This window comes from Polyodon spathula, chromosome 27, assembly GCF_017654505.1.
Source record: "Polyodon spathula isolate WHYD16114869_AA chromosome 27, ASM1765450v1, whole genome shotgun sequence".
NCBI classification, from domain to species: Eukaryota; Metazoa; Chordata; class Actinopteri; order Acipenseriformes; family Polyodontidae; genus Polyodon; species Polyodon spathula.
Genome location: NC_054560.1, coordinates 4,196,362 through 4,221,052, shown reverse-complemented (window position 1 = coordinate 4,221,052; position 24,691 = coordinate 4,196,362). Strand labels below are relative to the sequence as shown.

General features: G+C 43.2%; 1 protein-coding gene across 1 annotated transcript; it reads left to right on the top strand.

Annotated features, from left to right (window-relative positions):
- The first annotated feature begins 7,912 nt into the window (after positions 1-7,912).
- On the top strand, positions 7,913-23,070 carry LOC121301254 (hemicentin-2-like). Its single transcript, XM_041230418.1, has 13 exons — positions 7,913-8,269; positions 8,708-8,989; positions 9,445-9,720; positions 10,629-10,904; positions 11,813-12,088; positions 12,997-13,272; positions 14,182-14,457; positions 15,366-15,641; positions 16,550-16,825; positions 17,734-18,009; positions 18,912-19,187; positions 20,255-20,530; positions 20,642-23,070. Exons 1-13 carry the CDS (start codon positions 7,936-7,938, stop codon positions 20,770-20,772), a joined length of 3,507 nt encoding a protein of 1,168 aa, XP_041086352.1. The 5' UTR covers positions 7,913-7,935; the 3' UTR covers positions 20,773-23,070.
- The last annotated feature ends 1,621 nt before the right edge of the window (positions 23,071-24,691 follow it).

Below are 24,691 nucleotides of genomic sequence, written 5' to 3'. Positions count from 1 at the left end.
GGCCCCAACTTGAGGCCAGGCAGCTACAAGAAGCACAGCAACGGAGCCCAGAGCCATTCCCACAGCCCCCAGATGGGCATCCTGGATGTCAAGGAGCCCCTGCTGGAGGACAGCAACGTGTAGCCAGGGCCGCGGGGGAGCAGGAGCTTCTCCACCCGGTTCAGAGATCAAGAATGCTTGAAGAGAAAGCCATCGAAGCACCCAGCGGTGAGGACCAGCATGGATCGGGTCTGCATTCGGTGCTGAAGGCAGGAAGAAGGGCAGGCATGGACTTCGAATTGCTTTAGAATTAGGGGCAGGGGAGGAGTAGAAGGGTGCTTCTGACCAGGCTGGTTTTGTTTCTTTTTTTTTTCTGGCTTGTAAAAATATGTTCTTCTTCTTTTTTTTCTGGTCTGACCCAGCCTAAACAAAATCACTAATACTCCCAGTCCAAAGACAACTGACCTTGTGTAGGTGAAACTGCAGACTGGGCTAAGAACTAACAATAGCCAACCTCGTCGTCGAAAACTTGAAATTCTGAAATGCCACGGCTTACTTTTATAGATTGAGGCGAGACAAGTGGATGGGTTCAACCACTGGGGATTAAAAGGAAATCACTAGATGGAAATCACTATGCAATTTACAGCAGAATACAGGCTTGCAGTTAACGAACTGTGCATTTCAATAGTGCATTCATTGTCCACGAGATGCCAAAAACATTGATGCGAAAATCAGAAATTAGAAAATGTTTTGTGTTTTGTTTTTTTTCTTCCCATTTTGTTGGTTTTTGTTTTGTATTTAAGTATAATGTTTATTGTTCTACCTGCCATTTGGTTCGCTTGGTACATTTTGGGTAAATTCCATGAGTAAAAGTTGTGTGGACTGGTTCCTTCTCTGCATGGGTGGTTGAACAGAAGCTATAAAAAAAATCTTAGGAAAAAAAATAAAATTAATTGCCTTAAAGTGACTAATATTACATTACCTGAATGAAGAATCGGCATTCTGAACGGTTAGTAATCTTAATATTGCTCCCATTGGAGCAAGTATATACCTGTATAAATATATTTATATAATACTGTTCCTGTTTGTTTTACTGCTCTAATACCACTTCTTTGTAAAGGTCAACGTTACTTTAAAAGTAATGACTTAGTGATAGTTTTTTGTACTGTCACGGTTCTTTTTGAAAGTTCTGCGGTCTGGGTGTGGTTTGACTGCAGACGCACGGGTAAGATTTCTGCGTCGATCAAGGATAAGAGTACATCATTGTTGCATTATGTGCTGTAGGAAGTTAAATTTGTTGTTATTATTGTGATACATTATGAAAAGGATTGTAAATGTTGTAACTGATGTTAAATTATTAACACAATAAAAAAAAAAAAAAAAAAAGTTTTTAAAGTATTTAAAGACATTTTATTTTTCATGGCTTCAGCTGAATATTGTTTGGATGTGGCTTAATGAAAATGGAGGGTTTTTAAAATAAAACAAGAAACTGATTGATCCTGACTCCCAGTCATGGCTTCGGAGTTTGAATTATTAACAGATTGTCCAAGGAAGAGCTTTGCAATTCACTTTAAATAATGCTGCAAAGCAGGATTGTGTGCTGTAACTGTGACTATGACTCTCCAAGTAATAGTAATCACTTATTTTATTAATCTAGTTTTTGTTTCATTTGCAGTAATACTGTTAAATTACAAATAAATGTACTTGGATAATTTGGGCTTGAAATAAAAACCTTGCATAGTCATCTGGTGTGCTGTCAGAGACTTACATTATGTGCTCCAATATGATTAATATAAGATTATAGCTGATACTGAAATGTTTTTTAGTGAATGCAAAGCAAAATTATCAATATACAAAACGGTACATTTTTATGATTCATGTTAAAGTTATCATTGAAACTAACTATCTGCACAGTATAGCTTTTTTTAGTCTGGATATGTTCATGGTAAAAACCATTTCAAGTCCAAAAACAGATTATTTTACGCGTTGGTTCGTAAAAAACGTCGCATATAAAATTATATAGTCACAGTAAATTGCGTCGCGAAACATGTAAATGACCTCAGATAACAGCCATAGTACCGAAGTTTATACACATCTGGAAAGATATCGCCTATTTCAAAAGCCTAAAATACACCTCTCTGTTAAGATTTCACTTTGGTCACGATTTGTTCAAACGTCTTTTTTTTTCAACCTAGTAAGTTTTATACAACAATAGGACGTAACCTTTAACCGATGCTTCGTCGACACGTACGTTTTACTCTCACTCACCTAATTCCACTAAAAATTGACCAACCTCGCCAAAACCTCTTGACACCGCTACCGCTTAGCTTAATGTGCGACCTGTTTGAGGAGCACAGAAGTACCGAAACAGTGACTGGTTTAGCAGTCCTTCACATCTAATAATTATTATTTTTTTTTTTATGTGTGGTTTCCCGAGCAAGCCAACAATGCTGGACAGTGATGTGCTATTGTTTCAATTCTCGGATCATGTTGGGACTGCTTCTTCACATCCTCGTCTGTTAAATCATTGTTTAAATAGACTTCTGTGTTGGATGCATACAAGTCAAGTCACCTTGAAGTAAAGGAAGTCATTGCTATGCCATAAAGGATGACTTCAGGGAGCAAAGAGCTTACGGTAAACTACTACTTAATGGCTTTGAGTGCTCCTGTCCTGTTACTGGAAGATAGCGCTTCATTGGGCACTGAAGTTGAAGATAAAAGTACTGAAAAAATGGAATGGCGGTTTGAGATTTTAATTCGTTTTTTTTCTTTGTTTTAATCTGCAATAACATGCTTAATAGCTGCATCAGCTGCGCAGACTGATTTAATGAGAATTTACACAGAACACAACATGTTTTCCAAGTTGTATAGAAACTGCATTAATCTGACAATGTGTGCTTGGCAGCTGTTGCTCATTTATCAGCAGAGAATAGAATGGGACAGCACTTTAAAAACAGACCTTAATATTTTGTGAACAGGACACTGTGTAGTTATTTTTATAGACATTTTCCATCCACTCGCTCTACTGGGTTAGACAGAGCTTGCTTGTGGAGCCTCAAACTGACATAAATCCGAGAAAATGAAGGGTTTGTTGGACATAGAGGTTTCAGACAAATATCAAAGCATGCCTCTGCAGGCACTTTTATTAAGGTATGTACAAGGTTCGATGTGAGGCTTTCCACAGTGTTTCCAGTTGCAGCCAAGGGACAATTAATTTTGTTTGGCCTGAAATGTGCTATTTGTTTTTCCTTCACGTTTCCTATAGCAACCCCGCTGATTCAATTATTTAATCTTTATATGTTTCTAAGTATTTTATCTCATTACTGTTGAGGAAGTGTGTTGACTCCCATTCTGGGAAGGTCTGTCCTTATGGTGTTTTTGGATTGGTGATACTCTGCCCCCTGACTCTCTCTTCTGTTTCCCGAGTTTTTCTTATTTTTCTAAGATTGTGAACCTTCACCGTGCTTCCACAAAATAAAACCCACTGCTCTGCCTGCTTCTTGCTGTAGCAAACAGTGTCAACAACAGGATGAGAAATCTAATCATGGGGAAAAACAGAACTGCTGGGGAAGGGTAAATTAATAAGGTGTAAAGCCCATTTCCTTTTGAGACACTGGCTTCATATTTTTTTATGAGAAAAAAAAAACATGTTAATTACAAAACAAAAAATGAACACTGCTAAAATCCCCACATCGTGCACTTTAAAGGCATGCAAAACGATGCTTTTGTTGCCTCCTGTGACCTCCTGAGTCAGCATTCCTACTAGTCTGCCCCTCCTTCTGCTGGCAAGGGGAAACTGTACATTGCACATCAAGGCTTTAAAGTAAAAATTATCTCTTTTATAAAGGAAAGGATATGCCTAGACAGTGTTATCACCTGCCATTGTCCTCGTCAACACTTAGTCCAGTAAACTCATTTGGAAGTTCCCAAGGGCTTGCTTCCTTTAAAACCTCCCTTTCTTCTGAAACACACATGTGCCAGGTAACATTAATATAGAGAGAGCCAATTCAGCAACTTCATTAAATGGACTGACCTTGAAATAGTTTCTTACCCATTTTGTATCATTAACCTGTTGAGTACTAAAAAGTTTTTATATATATATATATATATATATATATATATATATATATATATATATATATATATAATTGGGCAGAGAGGGGGTTAAAATCCTCCCTGCCAAAAACCATGTGAGTGTATGGTGTATTTTTGCTGTATTTTTGTTTAATTGTCTTATTATTAGTTCTCCCCTGCACCTGGCTATCATTGTAAATTAGAGCCAGGTGCAGGGTATTTAAAGAAAGCAGCCAGTGTGCTCAGGGCTGCTGAGTGGAAGGAGGCAGAAGGGTGCCCTGTTTCTGAGTCGTCAGAAAACGTATTGTGTTAACCTGTGTGGTTTAGTGTTTTATGACAGGTAAACGGCTTAGCCGTCCTGCGTGTTAGTCAGGGACCTGTCAGTGTGTAGTCAGCGCTCCAAAACGGAGTTAGGTTTTGTTTCTGTTTTGTTTGATTATTTGTATTTGGGTTATTAAAAATAGCGAGTAAGCTCATAAACTTCCATTTGCGTTTCCTGGCTCCTGCTTGAAAGGGGCAACGCACTGTGGAGAGTTGCAGTCCATTTACAATATATATATATATATATATATATATATATATATATATATATATATATATATATATATATATACACAACATGTAGCTTTATCATCACTCTGGGGAAGAAAACACCAAGACATTTATCATTTTTTATGCTTGAGTTTCTCATTTTATATTGAGGAGTCATAAAACCATCTGAAGATCTAGATCTGCAGAGTTAACAGTTACGTTAAGGCTTAACTTTTGCAGTTAACAAAATTAGAGCAAGTTATCATAACAATATAGTTACAAAGAAAATTAAAATAATAGATGCCAGTTAAAAATGCTCCAAAAATAAGGACAATGGCTTTTAATGGGCTAAAGCATTACAGATGAGTCTTTTAATAACATTCTCATGACATGCAGTACTATTGATTCCTTCAGTGCAATGCCCTTGGTCATTAGTCCAGTGAAACATACAGTAGTTACAGTAAGTGCTCTAAAACAATCCTGCAAGTTTAATCCATGATGTCGTCACATTCCCCTGGACCAGTGTTGGACAGTGTTTTCCCATTCATGTTCACACTCCTTCCCTTTGTATTGTAGAGTGCACTTCCTCTGTGGGTTCCAGTGGGACTCTGAAGTGAGAAGAACGTTTTCTTATCTTCGAAGGAACCATATCCAGTGCAATGGGGTTAATACTGTCAGGATGCCTGCAAAAAATAATCGACCTCAAAAATCTTACTGGGGCTCGTAGCTGAACCGCTCCCTCGCTGTATATATGACCCCTGTTCATAACTCAAAAGACAAGGCTATAAGTAAATAGAAGCTATGTCTGGTGTGTGGCCTCTGCTTCTTGCATACCACATTGCCGGAATCGGACAGGAACCAGTGATACTTCATACCTTTCCTTAGATCTCGCTAAATAAAGGCACACTGATGGAAACAGCATGGCTATGGCCAAAAGTTTTGCAAATGTTCTCTGACAAAACTGGCAAATAGTAAAGTTTTATAGATACAATTGCAGCAATTTGGAGTCCAACGTGTCCACTTGGGGAAGCTGAGGTGCTGAATCTCCCATAACTGGCTGGATTATTTTTCAATGGAACCTCAGTGGACTGCGGCATTCCCCCCAATCCATCATCCTTGCGTGAAGGAACCATAACAGGAAAAAAAAATGGCTTAGATTTATAGAACACTGTGATAAGATTAAAGGCATGTTCTGTTCAAAGACAGGAGACAGGAAGGAGTTGAACTCTAGGGAAGCTAGCCAGGGTTTTAATCCATGTTCCTACCCCTAGCACTATTAAAACTATTCCTGTGACAAGTTAATAATATTTGCCAGTTATCATCAATACTGTAAGAATCATGTAAGTTTTGGGAATTTCTGCCAATATATATATATAAGCAACATTAACAAAAATGGCTTATTTTCCAATCAATCAATCAATCTTTATTTTCTATAGCGCCTTTCATAGTGGCCCACCATCACAAAGCGCTTTACAAGATAGTGAGGAACAATGCATAATACATTAAATACAGTGAAATACAGGGAATAGTACATTCAATACAAACAGTAAAAAAAAAACAATGCAAATACATTAAATACAGGCATAATACATTAAGACAAAGATGTGAATTCTAACACATTGTGGATGCGTTTGTCATATAGAATCACTCTAATAAGATGGGGTGAAAAACCTAAAATAGCAATTTAGACAACAGCTAATAACAAAAATCCGTCTTAAAGAGCATTCAAAGCAAGGGAGAGCAAGTGTCTGTAAAGTACAGGCTTATTGCCCATTCTAGAGCACATGGATAATATTTGAGAGAGTGTGTGTGTGTGTGTGTGTGTGAGGGAAGTGGGGGGGGGGGGGGGGGGGGGGGGGGTCAGAAACTAAAGGGGACTTTCCTTACATATATCACGTTAGGACGTATCAGCAAAAAATGAAGGAGGGGGTCCAAGCATTTAAAAACCACCGTCCCCCAACCCTATTTCAAAAATACAATCAGGAGAGAAACAAAACCAGTCAGTAAAACAGAGACCTCAGGGCTTCACGTTGATCTCTTGGTTTTCCAGCACAGTCTCCTCTTCTTGTTAATTTATCTTCATTATACTGAAAACCTTGAAAGGACGGAATGGACATCTTGCTCATCTTTACCATTCTGCTGTTGGCTCCTCAATGTATGTGATCTGCTGTTTTATTGTTTAATATATTCATTGCAGACCTTGTCACCTCAGTGCCAAGCTCTGTCTAAGACTCAGGACAGAGGGAGGGAGATGCTTCTTTAACACAGAGAGTGGTGAGGGGATGGAATGGGTCACCAAGCCATGCTGGTGATGCTGAATCGCGGGGATCAATTAGGATCACCAGCATTTTCATTTGGACATCTTAAAAGCAGATGTTAACTTTATAGTATATTTTTTTAAAGCTGGTATATATCAAAATTATTTGCATAGCTAAATATGTGCATAAAAGCAGAAAAATGTACATTTCTTCGTTTTTTTCCTGAATTAGTTTAGGGTTTTTCTTCTTTTTTTTTTGGATCGTCCTTCATACCATAGAGAACCACATGCAAGCCCCAAATCATTATTTTTTTTATCTTGCAGCTTCGGTGCTTTGTGCAGACGATCGTGTAACAGTCAGCCCTGCTGATGCTACCGTGCAGGTTGGCGGAAGCATCACACTGACCTGCTCCACTACCTGTCCCAATGGAAAGCCGGAGTGGAAGAAAGGCCTTGACGCCCTCCCTTACAAACCGCGCTCATCCGGAGAACGCAGCGAAATAGAAATCAAAGACGTTCATACGGAACACGAAGGGACGTATTTGTGCGTGGTCAAATGCGGGCAAAACGTTGTTCGAGAGAAACTGGTGTTGATGGTGTTCTGTAAGTAAATATAGGCTACGTGTGTTAAAACCTAACGTTGACTTCCATACAGGACCACGTGTAATGAAATGGTGTTTAAATTTAGATGCATCTGTGTATTCAAAACAACTTTACAAATATAAACGAAGAAACTAAGGTGTTGATTTGATTAACCTTTAATCCGCCGGGTTAAAACACAGATTTTATTTTTATTTTTTTAGTGCATTTTGCCAGTTAATCTACCAGGATGCCAATCTTATTTTTATGGATAATCCCGAGATAAGCACATATAGGTGACTAAAACAACCAGGGGTCATCCTGGGGTGCTATACAATACACTAAATTCCAGCTCCTGTCTGGAAATAGACACAGATTCCGAAAAAAAGGTAACAAAAATGCTACTGGTTTATTAAAATCCTTAAAACACCGTTGTTGTTTTTGTTTTTTTTAAGTGTGTGGAGTGGAGGGTGTGCTGTACTTGCTGTATATCATTCAGTACACGGTACTGAATTATGTGTGTGTGCCTTGTTTGTGTAGCACTACCGGATCTGAACGTGCAATCCGATCCCAAAGAGCCGGTCTCAGGACAGCCCTTCAGCCTCAAGTGTTCTCTGCAGGGGGTGTACCCTCCCGGCTCAGTGGAGATGCGCTGGTTACACGGGGACCGTGTCATCGCAGGACCCGCCGGCACAGCGGAAAACGCAGACGAGGTGTTTCACAATTACGAGCTCAGGACAAAACAGCAGCTGCACGCCACAAGTGCAGATTACAGATGCGAAGCAGAGTTGGTTTTACAAAACAAGTTGATAAAAACTAAAAAACAAACACTGCCGTTACAGTTTAAAGGTAAGCCATTGCAATAATCTTTTGGATACATTTTGGCGCTTGTTTGCTAACAGTAACACGATACTGTGAAACACGGAAATGTTTGCTGGCAAGAAATATTCACAAATTTCGCAAAATATACACGCCTGAAAAATCAGCATAATTACTATAATTTCTATACAGTATATGTATAATTTTCAGTTGAAAATATTTATTGCAGTAAATATGTCCACAGTGACTGAGACACCCCCAAAAGGACTTTGCCGCAGATACTTCCCGTTTTACTGGATTATTCGGTGACAGCAAACAAATTAAAGACGCTTGCAGCCCAGTTCAGAAGTAAAAACAACCCCTTTTACGCAAATGGTCGTGATGCATATTCCACATTTTTGTGAAAATGAATCTGCCCAGTCCCCATCCAACCCCGTCACTAATGTGTGTCTGTCTCTTGCTTCGCAGTGGTTCCTGAGAGGCCCTCCATTTCCACCTCTTTCCTGCGCAAGCCCTTGGGGGAGCCGGCCTCCTTCACATGCAAGGCAGATCCCTCCTTCAGCATCTCCTGGGCAAGGACAGGCAGCCAGGGAGCATGGGCCCCTCCGGGACACTGGAATCTCTCTGTCAGCGCGGGCGTCTCGCTGGTGCTCATAGAGAGACTGCAGCCTGGCGACAGTGGAAACTACACCTGCATCCTCAAGAATGAAACCACCAAAGTGACGCTCAGCATAACCATTGAGGTTTCCTGTAAGTTCAGGGATGGGAATAAGACTCCCGCTGCATGGCAGTTTGACCTGTTCCTGGTTTTACTACGAGTTTAATAATGAGCTTGCTACCTATGCATTGTGGCTAATCAAGCTTGTATTACAACCTGGAATGGGTGAAACTGCTATGCAACAGGAACCTTGTTTTCATCCCTAGAGTTTCACTATTTATCTACAATAATGATTTGTAATCAGTGGGCTATATAGTTCCTCCATCTTGTGAAGCTGTAACATATGCTGGTTGTATGTCTGTACACTGGGGTTGTGGGTTTAAGCTACAATCCAGTTTAAAAACTCTAACAGGACAGGAGTCATTGATCAAGGTATATGTGTTAAATCCAAGATATAAATGTCTCCGATCTCAGAAAGTGGGCAAGGCTTGTAAGATCAATAACTGGATGTGAAACCTCCAGGTGACATCTTTCTGAATTCTTACAGACGCTCCTAAGAATACCTCACTGACCCGCTCTGAGCCCTCGGTCAAGGAAGGAGACCCCCTGACCCTGACCTGCAGGGGGGACGCCAGCCCAGAGCCTCAGATCCTCTGGACTAAACTGAACTCCACATTACCAGACAGCTGGATCCGCTCTACAGGCAAGGGGCAGTCCACACTGACAGCCCTCTCCCTCGCCCCCGAGCACAGCGGCACCTACCAGTGTGAAATCAGCAACGGCATTGGCAGGGAGACCCTGACGACAACGCTCCACGTGCTGTGTAAGTTCATTCAATATACAGGAGCACTGGGATGTTGCCCTTTGTGGAAAGCGACTGTGCCCATGTGTACTTATTACTAAAGCTATTCAAATTAAAAAGGGTCCCTGTGGCTCCCCTTGTTTAGGCACCAATGAGTGCAGCGTGAAGCATGCAAACAGGAGCTTGGTGGTTTGACTTCGGGTCACGTCAAGTTGCCGATCTTGGCTGGGGGGCCCCAGGGAGTGGGCTCCATAGTATAAAACAGCCGGAGCAAACCGAGTTGAAAGCTCTAAGCACCACGTTCTTGGTTCTGTTGAGTTACAATTCCAGGCCACCAGATGTCGCCCTTAACTTCTATTTTGAGAGTAGCAGCTGATCTAGTGTACAGTATACGGCCGGGCAAGGACAGGCTGAGTTCCTGCTGGATTGTGGTTACTGCATGCGCGAATGCATTATTCAGCGGTGTTTTAGGTTTGCAGTGTCGGATGTGTGTGTTGTACCGTTATGTAAGTAATAAACTGTCTGTTATCCAGACTGGAGGAGTGTCCCCAATACTTTCCACTGGAGGGCATAAAGTCTCCTTTACCAAGCCCTTTATAGGAACTTTCCCATGTCCTCAGTGTAGTTTGGATGCAAGGGCTTCTGTTGTGAAGCTGGTCTGTTGGAGCATTACAAGGTGCATTGTTTTGAAGGCTGTAATTGGCTGTGCATGACTGCTGTCTTGCAGGACCCCCTTGAAAAAAGATGTGCATTGCAGAGGGCTTTATTAGAGAGCAAAAGTTTCACATAACTTACTAGCTAATTTAATAAAGACAATACATACATTTAATGATACTTTACTTGAAAAAAAACTGTGCTTTACAAACGTGATTTGTCAAGAATAAAGGTACAGGAATATATAAAGTAAACAAATGCCTCTATTCTTACAGACGCTCCTAAGAATACCTCACTGACCCGCTCTGAGCCCTCGGTCAAGGAAGGAGACCCCCTGACCCTGACCTGCAGGGGGGAAGCCAGCCCAGAGCCTCAGATCCTCTGGACTAAACTGAACTCCACATTACCAGACAGCTGGATCCGCTCTACAGGCAAGGGGCAGTCCACACTGACAGCCCTCTCCCTCGCCCCTGAGCACAGCGGCACCTACCAGTGTGAAATCAGCAACGGCATTGGCAGGGAGACCCTGACGACAACGCTCCACGTGCTGTGTAAGTTCATTCAATATACAGGAGCACTGGGATGTTGCCCTTTGTGGAAAGCGACTGTGCCCATGTGTACTGATTACTAAAGCTATTCAAATTAAAAAGGGCCCCTGTGGCTCCCCTTGTTTAGGCACCAATGAGTGCAGCGTGAAGCATGCAATCAGGAGCTTGGTGGTTTGAATTCCGGTCACGTCAAGTTGCCGATCTTGGCTGGGGGGCCCCAGGGAGTGGGCTCCATAGTATAAAACAGCCGGAGCAAACCGAGTTGAAAGCTCTAAGCACCACGTTCTTGGTTCTGTTGTGTTACAATTCCAGGCTACCAGATGTCGCCCTTAACTTCTATTTTGAGAGTAGCAGCTGATCTAGTGTACAGTATACGGCCGGGCAAGGACAGGCTGAGTTCCTGCTGGATTGTGGTTACTGCATGCGCGAATGCATTATTCAGCGGTGTTTTAGGTTTGCAGTGTCGGATGTGTGTGTTGTACCGTTATGTAAGTAATAAACTGTCTGTTATCCAGACTGGAGGAGTGTCCCCAATACTTTCCACTGGAGGGCATAAAGTCTCCATTACCAAGCCCTTTATAGGAACTTTCCCATGTCCTCAGTGTAGTTTGGATGCAAGGGCTTCTGTTGTGAAGCTGGTCTGTTGGAGTATTACAAGGTGCATTGTTTTGAAGGCTCTAATTGGCTGTGCATGACTGCTGTCTTGCAGGACCCCCTTGAAAAAAGATGTGCATTGCAGAGGGCTTTATTAGAGAGCAAAAGTTTCACATAACTTACTAGCTAATTTAATAAAGACAATACATACATTTAATGATACTTTACTTGAAAAAAAACTGTGCTTTACAAACGTGATTTGTCAAGAATAAAGGTACAGGAATATATAAAGTAAACAAATGCCTCTATTCTTACAGACGCTCCTAAGAATACCTCACTGACCCGCTCTGAGCACTCGGTCAAGGAAGGAGACCCCCTGACCCTGACCTGCAGGGGGGACGCCAGCCCAGAGCCTCAGATCCTCTGGACTAAACTGAACTCCACATTACCAGACAGCTGGATCCACTCTACAGGCAAGGGACAGTCCACACTGACAGCCCTCTCCCTCGCCCCCGAGCACAGCGGCACCTACCAGTGTGAAATCAGCAACGGCATTGGCAGGGAGACCCTGACGACAACGCTCCACGTGCTGTGTAAGTTCATTCAATATACAGGAGCACTGGGATGTTGCCCTTTGTGGAAAGCGACTGTGCCCATGTGTACTTATTACTAAAGCTATTCAAATTAAAAAGGGTTCCTGTGGCTCCCCTTGTTTAGGCACCAATGAGTGCAGCGTGAAGCATGCAATCAGGAGCTTGCAGGTTTGACTTCGGGTCACGTCAAGTTGCCGATCTTGGCTGGGGGGCCCCAGGGAGTGGGCTCCATAGTATAAAACAGCCGGAGCAAACCGAGTTGAAAGCTCTAAGCACCACGTTCTTGGTTCTGTTGAGTTACAATTCCAGGCCACCAGATGTCGCCCTTAACTTCTATTTTGAGAGTAGCAGCTGATCTAGTGTACAGTATACGGCCGGGCAAGGACAGGCTGAGTTCCTGCTGGATTGTGGTTACTGCATGCGCGAATGCATTATTCAGCGGTGTTTTAGGTTTGCAGTGTCGGATGTGTGTGTTGTACCGTTATGTAAGTAATAAACTGTCTGTTATCCAGACTGGAGGAGTGTCCCCAATACTTTCCACTGGAGGGCATAAAGTCTCCTTTACCAAGCCCTTTATAGGAACTTTCCCATGTCCTCAGTGTAGTTTGGATGCAAGGGCTTCTGTTGTGAAGCTGGTCTGTTGGAGCATTACAAGGTGCATTGTTTTGAAGGCTGTAATTGGCTGTGCATGACTGCTGTCTTGCAGGACCCCCTTGAAAAAAGATGTGCATTGCAGAGGGCTTTATTAGAGAGCAAAAGTTTCACATAACTTACTAGCTAATTTAATAAAGACAATACATACATTTAATGATACTTTACTTGAAAAAAAACTGTGCTTTACAAACGTGATTTGTCAAGAATAAAGGTACAGGAATATATAAAGTAAACAAATGCCTCTATTCTTACAGACGCTCCTAAGAATACCTCACTGACCCGCTCTGAGCCCTCGGTCAAGGAAGGAGACCCCCTGACCCTGACCTGCAGGGGGGAAGCCAGCCCAGAGCCTCAGATCCTCTGGACTAAACTGAACTCCACATTACCAGACAGCTGGATCCGCTCTACAGGCAAGGGGCAGTCCACACTGACAGCCCTCTCCCTCGCCCCCGAGCACAGCGGCACCTACCAGTGTGAAATCAGCAACGGCATTGGCAGGGAGACCCTGACGACAACGCTCCACGTGCTGTGTAAGTTCATTCAATATACAGGAGCACTGGGATGTTGCCCTTTGTGGAAAGCGACTGTGCCCATGTGTACTGATTACTAAAGCTATTCAAATTAAAAAGGGCCCCTGTGGCTCCCCTTGTTTAGGCACCAATGAGTGCAGCGTGAAGCATGCAATCAGGAGCTTGGTGGTTTGAATTCCGGTCACGTCAAGTTGCCGATCTTGGCTGGGGGGCCCCAGGGAGTGGGCTCCATAGTATAAAACAGCCGGAGCAAACCGAGTTGAAAGCTCTAAGCACCACGTTCTTGGTTCTGTTGAGTTACAATTCCAGGCCACCAGATGTCGCCCTTAACTTCTATTTTGAGAGTAGCAGCTGATCTAGTGTACAGTATACGGCCGGGCAAGGACAGGCTGAGTTCCTGCTGGATTGTGGTTACTGCATGCGCGAATGCATTATTCCGCGGTGTTTTAGGTTTGCAGTGTCGGACGTGTGTGTTGTACCGTTATGTAAGTAATAAACTGTCTGTTATCCAGACTGGAGGAGTGTCCCCAATACTTTCCACTGGAGGGCATAAAGTCTCCTTTACCAAGCCCTTTATAGGACCTTTCCCATGTCCTCAGTGTAGTTTGGATGCAAGGGCTTCTGTTGTGAAGCTGGTCTGTTGGAGTATTACAAGGTGCATTGTTTTGAAGGCTGTAATTGGCTGTGCATGACTGCTGTCTTGCAGGACCCCCTTGAAAAAAGATGTGCATTGCAGAGGGCTTTATTAGAGAGCAAAAGTTTCACATAACTTACTAGCTAATTTAATAAAGACAATACATACATTTAATGATACTTTACTTGAAAAAAAAACTGTGCTTTACAAACGTGATTTGTCAAGAATAAAGGTACAGGAATATATAAAGTAAACAAATGCCTCTATTCTTACAGACGCTCCTAAGAATACCTCACTGACCCGCTCTGAGCCCTCGGTCAAGGAAGGAGACCCCCTGACCCTGACCTGCAGGGGGGAAGCCAGCCCAGAGCCTCAGATCCTCTGGACTAAACTGAACTCCACATTACCAGACAGCTGGATCCGCTCTACAGGCAAGGGGCAGTCCACACTGACAGCCCTCTCCCTCGCCCCTGAGCACAGCGGCACCTACCAGTGTGAAATCAGCAACGGCATTGGCAGGGAGACCCTGACGACAACGCTCCACGTGCTGTGTAAGTTCATTCAATATACAGGAGCACTGGGATGTTGCCCTTTGTGGAAAGCGACTGTGCCCATGTGTACTGATTACTAAAGCTATTCAAATTAAAAAGGGCCCCTGTGGCTCCCCTTGTTTAGGCACCAATGAGTGCAACGTGAAGCATGCAATCAGGAGCTTGGTGGTTTGAATTCCGGTCACGTCAAGTTGCCGATCTTGGCTGGGGGGCCCCAGGGAGTGGGCTCCATAGTATAAAACAGCCGGAGCAAACCGAGTTGAAAGCTCTAAGCACCACGTTCTTGGTTCTGTTGTGTTACAATTCCAGGCTACCAGATGTCGCCCTTAACTTCTATTTTGAGAGTAGCAGCTGATCTAGTGTACAGTATACGGCCGGGCAAGGACAGGCTGAGTTCCTGCTGGATTGTGGTTACTGCATGCGCGAATGCATTATTCAGCGGTGTTTTAGGTTTGCAGTGTCGGATGTGTGTGTTGTACCGTTATGTAAGTAATAAACTGTCTGTTATCCAGACTGGAGGAGTGTCCCCAATACTTTCCACTGGAGGGCATAAAGTCTCCATTACCAAGCCCTTTATAGGAACTTTCCCATGTCCTCAGTGTAGTTTGGATGCAAGGGCTTCTGTTGTGAAGCTGGTCTGTTGGAGTATTACAAGGTGCATTGTTTTGAAGGCTCTAATTGGCTGTGCATGACTGCTGTCTTGCAGGACCCCCTTGAAAAAAGATGTGCATTGCAGAGGGCTTTATTAGAGAGCAAAAGTTTCACATAACTTACTAGCTAATTTAATAAAGACAATACATACATTTAATGATACTTTACTTGAAAAAAAACTGTGCTTTACAAACGTGATTTGTCAAGAATAAAGGTACAGGAATATATAAAGTAAACAAATGCCTCTATTCTTACAGACGCTCCTAAGAATACCTCACTGACCCGCTCTGAGCACTCGGTCAAGGAAGGAGACCCCCTGACCCTGACCTGCAGGGGGGACGCCAGCCCAGAGCCTCAGATCCTCTGGACTAAACTGAACTCCACATTACCAGACAGCTGGATCCACTCTACAGGCAAGGGACAGTCCACACTGACAGCCCTCTCCCTCGCCCCCGAGCACAGCGGCACCTACCAGTGTGAAATCAGCAACGGCATTGGCAGGGAGACCCTGACGACAACGCTCCACGTGCTGTGTAAGTTCATTCAATATACAGGAGCACTGGGATGTTGCCCTTTGTGGAAAGCGACTGTGCCCATGTGTACTTATTACTAAAGCTATTCAAATTAAAAAGGGTTCCTGTGGCTCCCCTTGTTTAGGCACCAATGAGTGCAGCGTGAAGCATGCAATCAGGAGCTTGCAGGTTTGAATTCCGGTCACGTCAAGTTGCCGATCTTGGCTGGGGGGCCCCAGGGAGTGGGCTCCATAGTATAAAACAGCCGGAGCAAACCGAGTTGAAAGCTCTAAGCACCACGTTCTTGGTTCTGTTGAGTTACAATTCCAGGCCACCAGATGTCGCCCTTAACTTCTATTTTGAGAGTAGCAGCTGATCTAGTGTACAGTATACGGCCGGGCAAGGACAGGCTGAGTTCCTGCTGGATTGTGGTTACTGCATGCGCGAATGCATTATTCAGCGGTGTTTTAGGTTTGCAGTGTCGGATGTGTGTGTTGTACCGTTATGTAAGTAATAAACTGTCTGTTATCCAGACTGGAGGAGTGTCCCCAATACTTTCCACTGGAGGGCATAAAGTCTCCTTTACCAAGCCCTTTATAGGAACTTTCCCATGTCCTCAGTGTAGTTTGGATGCAAGGGCTTCTGTTGTGAAGCTGGTCTGTTGGAGCATTACAAGGTGCATTGTTTTGAAGGCTGTAATTGGCTGTGCATGACTGCTGTCTTGCAGGACCCCCTTGAAAAAAGATGTGCATTGCAGAGGGCTTTATTAGAGAGCAAAAGTTTCACATAACTTACTAGCTAATTTAATAAAGACAATACATACATTTAATGATACTTTACTTGAAAAAAAACTGTGCTTTACAAACGTGATTTGTCAAGAATAAAGGTACAGGAATATATAAAGTAAACAAATGCCTCTATTCTTACAGACGCTCCTAAGAATACCTCACTGACCCGCTCTGAGCCCTCGGTCAAGGAAGGAGACCCCCTGACCCTGACCTGCAGGGGGGAAGCCAGCCCAGAGCCTCAGATCCTCTGGACTAAACTGAACTCCACATTACCAGACAGCTGGATCCGCTCTACAGGCAAGGGGCAGTCCACACTGACAGCCCTCTCCCTCGCCCCCGAGCACAGCGGCACCTACCAGTGTGAAATCAGCAACGGCATTGGCAGGGAGACCCTGACGACAACGCTCCACGTGCTGTGTAAGTTCATTCAATATACAGGAGCACTGGGATGTTGCCCTTTGTGGAAAGCGACTGTGCCCATGTGTACTGATTACTAAAGCTATTCAAATTAAAAAGGGCCCCTGTGGCTCCCCTTGTTTAGGCACCAATGAGTGCAGCGTGAAGCATGCAATCAGGAGCTTGGTGGTTTGAATTCCGGTCACGTCAAGTTGCCGATCTTGGCTGGGGGGCCCCAGGGAGTGGGCTCCATAGTATAAAACAGCCGGAGCAAACCGAGTTGAAAGCTCTAAGCACCACGTTCTTGGTTCTGTTGAGTTACAATTCCAGGCCACCAGATGTCGCCCTTAACTTCTATTTTGAGAGTAGCAGCTGATCTAGTGTACAGTATACGGCCGGGCAAGGACAGGCTGAGTTCCTGCTGGATTGTGGTTACTGCATGCGCGAATGCATTATTCCGCGGTGTTTTAGGTTTGCAGTGTCGGACGTGTGTGTTGTACCGTTATGTAAGTAATAAACTGTCTGTTATCCAGACTGGAGGAGTGTCCCCAATACTTTCCACTGGAGGGCATAAAGTCTCCTTTACCAAGCCCTTTATAGGAACTTTCCCATGTCCTCAGTGTAGTTTGGATGCAAGGGCTTCTGTTGTGAAGCTGGTCTGTTGGAGTATTACAAGGTGCATTGTTTTGAAGGCTGTAATTGGCTGTGCATGACTGCTGTCTTGCAGGACCCCCTTGAAAAAAGATGTGCATTGCAGAGGGCTTTATTAGAGAGCAAAAGTTTCACATAACTTACTAGCTAATTTAATAAAGACAATACATACATTTAATGATACTTTACTTGAAAAAAAACTGTGCTTTACAAACGTGATTTGTCAAGAATAAAGGTACAGGAATATATAAAGTAAACAAATGCCTCTATTCTTACAGACGCGCCTAAGAATACCTCACTGACCCGCTCTGAGCCCTCGGTCAAGGAAGGAGACCCCCTGACCCTGACCTGCAGGGGGGAAGCCAGCCCAGAGCCTCAGATCCTCTGGACTAAACTGAACTCCACATTACCAGGCAGCTGGATCCGCTCTACAGGCAAGGGGCAGTCCACACTGACAGCCCTCTCCCTCGCCCCCGAGCACAGCGGCACCTACCAGTGTGAAATCAGCAACGGCATTGGCAGGGAGACCCTGACGACAACGCTCCACGTGCTGTGTAAGTTCATTCAATATACAGGAGCACTGGGATGTTGCCCTTTGTGGAAAGCGACTGTGCCCATGTGTACTGATTACTAAAGCTATTCAAATTAAAAAGGGCCCCTGTGGCTCCCCTTGTTTAGGCACCAATGAGTGCAGCGTGAAGCATGCAATCAGGAGCTTGGTGGTTTGAATTCCGGTCACGTCAAGTTGCCGATCTTGGCTGGGGGGCCCCAGGGAGTGGGCTCCATAGTATAAAACAGCCGGAGCAAACCGAGTTGAAAGCTCTAAGCACCACGTTCTTGGTTCTGTTGAGTTACAATTCCAGGCCACCAGATGTCGCCCTTAACTTCTATTTTGAGAGTAGCAGCTGATCTAGTGTACAGTATACGGCCGGGCAAGGACAGGCTGAGTTCCTGCTGGATTATGGTTACTGCATGCGCGAATGCATTATTCAGCGGTGTTTTAGGTTTGCAGTGTCGGATGTGTGTGTTGTACCGTTATGTAAGTAATAAACTGTCTGTTATCCAGACTGGAGGAGTGTCCCCAATACTTTCCACTGGAGGGCATAAAGTCTCCATTACCAAGCCCTTTATAGGAACTTTCCCATGTCCTCAGTGTAGTTTGGATGCAAGGGCTTCTGTTGTGAAGCTGGTCTGTTGGAGTATTACAAGGTGCATTGTTTTGAAGGCTCTAATTGGCTGTGCATGACTGCTGTCTTGCAGGACCCCCTTGTAAAAAGATGTGCATTGCAGAGGACTTTATTAGAGAGCAAAAGTTTCATGTAACTTACTAGCTAATTTAATAAAGACAATACATACATTTAGTGATACTTGAAAAAAACTGTGCTTTACAAATGTGATTTGTCAAGAATAAAGGTACAGGAATATATAAAGTAAACAAATGCCTCTATTCTTACAGACGCTCCTAAGAATACCTCACTGACCCGCTCTGAGCCCACGGTCAAGGAAGGAGACCCCCTGACCCTGACCTGCAGGGGGGACGCCAGCCCAGAGCCTCAGATCCTCTGGACTAAACTGAACTCCACATTACCAGACAGCTGGATCCGCTCTACAGGCAAGGGGCAGTCCACACTGACAGCCCTCTCCCTCGCCCCCGAGCACAGCGGCACCTACCAGTGTGAAATCAGCAACGGCATTGGCAGGGAGGCCCTGACGACAACGCTCCACGTGCTGTGTAAGTTAGCTCGGAACGCTGGGTTGTTTTTGTTGAACTTTGAAGACACAAGCCAAAGCCATCTTGTTTAAAAAAGAAAGAGATTGATTGTTATTTGGAACAAAAAGCACCATCTAAACGAGAGCCCAGAACATATAAAACACCTGTACAAAAATAATAATGTTGGTAATTCAGTAAGAGCCACAATTAGTGATGTGCTTGTTTGATCAGAGTTACTGTTTGTTACAAAAATAAGCAATTAGCAATCTTTGGCAATGCTTTACAAATTAATATGACGCAGTGGTTGATGTGTTGCACACAGTTGTATGCCGTACTGCTGTGCCAAGTTGAACGCAGTCGAAGTCTCACTGAGAATAAACAGGAAAGTATCAGAATGGTGCAATTTTTCCTCATCAGATTTCAACACTGTCTGCTCGTCAGCATGAGACCGCTTAACAGTGATAAGAAGATTCAAGAGAATGTCGTGGGGAGGGGGAGAGGGGCTCTGAGAGGAGGGAAAAAGAGAATGAGTGGGCTTTAAATTCTGCAGTGTAATATTTTAACAGAATCTCCAGGTGTATTAAAGCTCAGGGCAGCATGGTAACACACTGTTAAACTCTGGGAAAGGCATATTATAGGCATGACAAAAGCAGGGCAAGATTGTCTCTGGACTCATCTGCTTTTGTCTTTCTGTTGAAATGGAACATCTCTTCAATCACACTTTACCGTCAGTTTGAAATTCTTACATTTGCTCTGCCACAGTGTTATTGCACACAGTTTTATGAAGTTGCTCCATATTTTTTTATATCTTCTTTCAGTCACTGTGCAGTTGCACCATGTTAAGTTTCCTATATATGTATCTGTTTTATAATGCATAACTTTTCAAAGTTATGGCATTGCTGCTTTTCCTACTGACAAACTGTTTGAAAGTTTCTAACAATGTGTAAAAAAGGGAATGTGCTTTCCATACCTCTCTCAGTTTTGCAATGTTTTCCATGCTTTCACTTTGCTTTATCACATTTCACTGACCTTTCACTGTCGTAAACCTTAATGAGGGTGATGCTGATGCCACTGGCTTTGTTTTCCAGACGGTCCCAGGAATATCGGAGCTGACTCTGGAGTCATCACAGGGAATGAAGGCCAGCCTCTGAAAATCAACTGCACCTGGGATGCAAATCCCAAGCCTGACATCCAGTGGCTCAAACTGGGCTCGGAGAAACGGGATCACTGGGAGATATCTGAATCCGGGAATAAATCCCAGCTGAGAATCAATGCTATGGGATCTGAGGATCTCGGGGTTTACACCTGTCTGATCAGAAACAAAATTGGGGAAATATGGAGGAACACAACCGTGAGAGCGACAGGTGAGCACAGTCAAGTCGAAGCACTTATTGCATGTCGGTGCCGTCAAGTACAGCATGCATCAGGTTATCAGGTGTGTGGGAGCTGACCCTGTGTTCTCTTTGTGCTTTCAGATGAACAGGGAGTGCAGAGCGTGACCATAACGATAGCCACTGCGCTGCCAGCACTGGGCTTGTCAATATTCGCAGCCCTTGTGGGTTGGCTGAGAAAGAACAGACAGTCTACGCTCAGTATAAACCCATAAGTGATTGCATGCTCTTCCCCTAATTTACCTTGTTTCAATGGTACAATGGTGCTGGCTACAGTAAGACACCGTGCCTTGACCTCCGCACACCCCCTCCACCCCATTCCTGTCTGCCATTCACCTGGATGGTCAGCTGGGCAGTGACTGTGATGGGGGGGGGGGGCTAAGTTTTGTGTTTCGTTATCAGAACATCTCAGAATGCAGGCATTGAGACTTGCGCACTATAATCAGCGCAGACTTTGATCTGATTCAATCCACTGTGGCGAGGAAGACTGGGCCATCGAACTGATAACATCTAATCTCAGTGTAAAACTTCGGCTTTCTTTAACATTCTCTATTTCCAAAGATGTGTAAATATTTTAATTGTATGCCTTTGCTTGTTGCTGTACATACTGTTGTGAAGGAATAATGCTGAGTTCTTGCAGAACAAGTTAGTGTGTGTTACCATCTGTGCCTTAGTTATTTCACAACTGCCATACTAAATATGTATTCTCATATCGTTTACATTTTTTTATATAGAGTGGTTCCGAGAATGGGTGTCACTCCAGGGGATGCTTATCAAGTCAATAACAAAACCTTATCACATTATTCAGCAAAACACTGCAATTACATTTTTCTCTGGACTAATACTGTGGAAAATAATATGGTAGATCAAATTGAAATAGTATCGTTTTGATTTTTGTTTTGTTAAAAAATTTGGTTACTTTCCAAAACTGGGATGCGTTTTTTTCTGTCAAAATATGTATAGTAGTAACTGGACAGTACATGCACACTTCAGTTGTCATAATTCTGTTTTAAATCCTCCGTATCTTAACTGTAACACAGCTTTAAATCCCATGAACAACCCTCCATTGCTGAGTAAGCTCGTTTTAAATCTCGCAAGCGGAGTCTTCAGTAGAAATTTTTGGTAGCTGGGGTATTCAGAGCGAATCAACGATCAATACAAGTCAAGATGTAATTTTTTTAGTAGTAGTTTTTTAATGGGAAAGGAGTTGTCAGCGTGAATTGACTAACTATTTCCACAGTTTTCCGGTGTTTTCCAGTGTTTATTGGCTACACACCAATTTCATTTTTTTGGGTCCGGAGGTGTTTTAGCAGTTTTAGTCCTACATATAACCTAACATGCATCATTAAAATTGACCGATCAATCACTAGCACCGATCAATAAATCAATATATTAGTGGGACTGGATTGAATCAGGGCACCCTGATCATTGAGAGAAATCTGCTGAAAGAGCCTTAATTGGATTGCACATTTATTAACACCTAAGTGTGCCAGGAATTTACACTCCAGGCTATGGTAACACAACACATGCACCAAACATCAGAAGATGCAGGACAGGCATTTTATTGCGAGCTGCATGGCGGACATACATTTGTATAGCTGGCCATGGCAATAGATGAAATAGTTCAGTCCTGAATGGGTGCAATAGAAAACTATTTGAAAGCAAAGCCTTTTATATTTGATTTACTGGTATAGTGTCATGTGATACGATGTAAGATTTTGGTCTCCCTTTTGACAGGTAGATTCATATATTTGTATTTTACCAAAAGGGACTGGGAATGGACAGCGCAACTGTAATCATTACTGTTTTTTTTTTTTTTGCTTGTGTGTGTATGTTGTGACTATTTTTTATATAAGAAATGCTATACTGTCTTCATAGCTTTTTACCTTGTGGATTATTGCTGTTTAACGTTGCTGTGTGATCACCAACTAACATTGCATTGACAACAGAGACAACCCTGCTGTTATTTAGTCATCAGTTTTAAACAGAATTCCTGGATGGCTGTTGTCCAGTCTGCAGTTACAAAGCAGGCCTGGTTGGCTTTCCAGTTTGTTTGAATAGCGAAAGCTGCAGGCACACATGATGCATCTGTTATTCTGATAACATTTCACAGGACATGTGTCAAAGCCTACCTGTGTGTGTGTCACACTGATATTGTGAGCACTGTAGGTGAGGCGAGGTTGCAAGTGTTGTAACTGCTCAGGAAAGAGAGTCCGGTTGCCGATTTGTAGGCGGCCTCAGTCTGATACATAAACCCTATTTTGAGTACTGTATGGGGCATCACAGCTCTATTATAATAAACAGATTTTGGTACAGTAGTAGACTTCTTCGAATAATCTCACCTTCTACACCAACAACTGAAAGGCATCTAGCTTCGGGGGTTGGGCTGTGGTTTGAAGGCTGCCTGCAAGCCCTGTTTTGATGAGGCGCTGTGCCACTCCCTAACCGGTCAGCTCACACCTCAGGATGTTTTTTCCTTTTCGCTTTTCCCAGACGTGCGTTTAGAAGACAAACAGGACCCTTTTTTTCTGCAAAGAGATGCTCGTTGTGAGATACACTGCCTTGGAACTGCATGCCAGTGCCTAGTTATCTAGTTTCTTAATAGCACAGCAGCAAAAATTTAAATAATAATAAAAGTGGCTCATAGCGGCTGTCCCAGGATTGCATTTGTGTCACAGAGATTAGTTTCAGTACCTGTTTCTGTGGGCAGAGCCCCCTAGGCACAAGTTTCTGTTTTGCATTAGATCAACTGCAAAGTTTTACTGTGACACCCTCTAGTAAAACCAGAGAAAGATTCCACACAACTCAAGTTGGGAGCATAGGCCAGAATGGCAAAGCATGGTACACGCATAGACTGCAAACACCAGCACTGCAGGGCACAAGTCTTATTGCAGTACATGCTATAGCTGGGAATCACTTAATCACACTGTATTTGCACACAAGGTTGTGTCATCATAGTGCAATTACACCATGAACATTTTAGACAGTCGCTAAAGCCCGCAGGACCACACAGTCTTTTAGAAGGATCACAGCCCCACAGATCAATTTCTGTTTTTTGTTTTTTTTTCTATAATATATTTGAACCTAGGCTTCTGCATGTAAATTACATGACACCTCTAGACCCCAGCGCTGCACACGTGATAATAACCCTTTCAGCTATTTTAACTATATATATGGGGCACTGCACCTGTATCTTTAAAGTATTGAGACCACAAGGCTAAAGGGGTACTATAGTAAGACATTACGATGAAGTCCCTTGAGTTGCACACAGCAAGGTTTCTATAAGCTTCAGTGAGTATCCATTTAACCAGAACTGTTGGGAGGGTTAGATACAGCTGTTGCTCGGTTTCTGGGCTGCATATCAGCAATGTTAATGAAGGATGGGCCGTGTTGCTTCATTTGATAAAGCAGATTTCGATAGTTCCTGTTTGGCTCAAGTTAGCTTATCACTTCTGAGAAGTCTAGATTGTAAACACGCAGAGCATTGTTGTTTTCGAGTGTTTGGCACGCTTTTGTAAGAACCTTCCAATGTCTCATCAAGATCTTGCGTGTAAACCAAGAACGATTACAAAATGTAAAAAGCATTTTTAAAGTTAAACGGTTTAACTACACCTGTAATAAATGTTTTTAAAAAAATCATATTTTTGCCCTCAAATAACTCTTCCAAAGTGTTTCATATTTGTTAGCCGTGTCTGCTCATATTGTAACAATAGAAGATGCATGTTGAATATGCTTCTCCAGTATGAGATTACGAATTTAAAGTTCAAGGTGGAAGGTAGTGGGTATGAATTTTTGTAAGGAAAAAAACCCTCTATTAAAGAAATCGTTAAAGTTATATACTGTTCCATAAACATGTTACTGATCATGCTGGTTACGTTGACAATCATCAGAAATATTAACACTGAATTACACATTGGAAGTTTTTTTGTTGTTGTTGTTTCAAGGTGTTACAAAATATAACATACCTCATTACATGATTCATTTATAAAATATGTACATGTACTTGTAACGGATCCCTAAACTAAAGCATTACCAGGAAATGTCAGTTTATCAGACCCTTCATAAAACCATGCCTTTGAGAGGCACCAAGGCACAGGGTGCATGTCGTGCTGCATAACGATCAGCAGCCTTCAC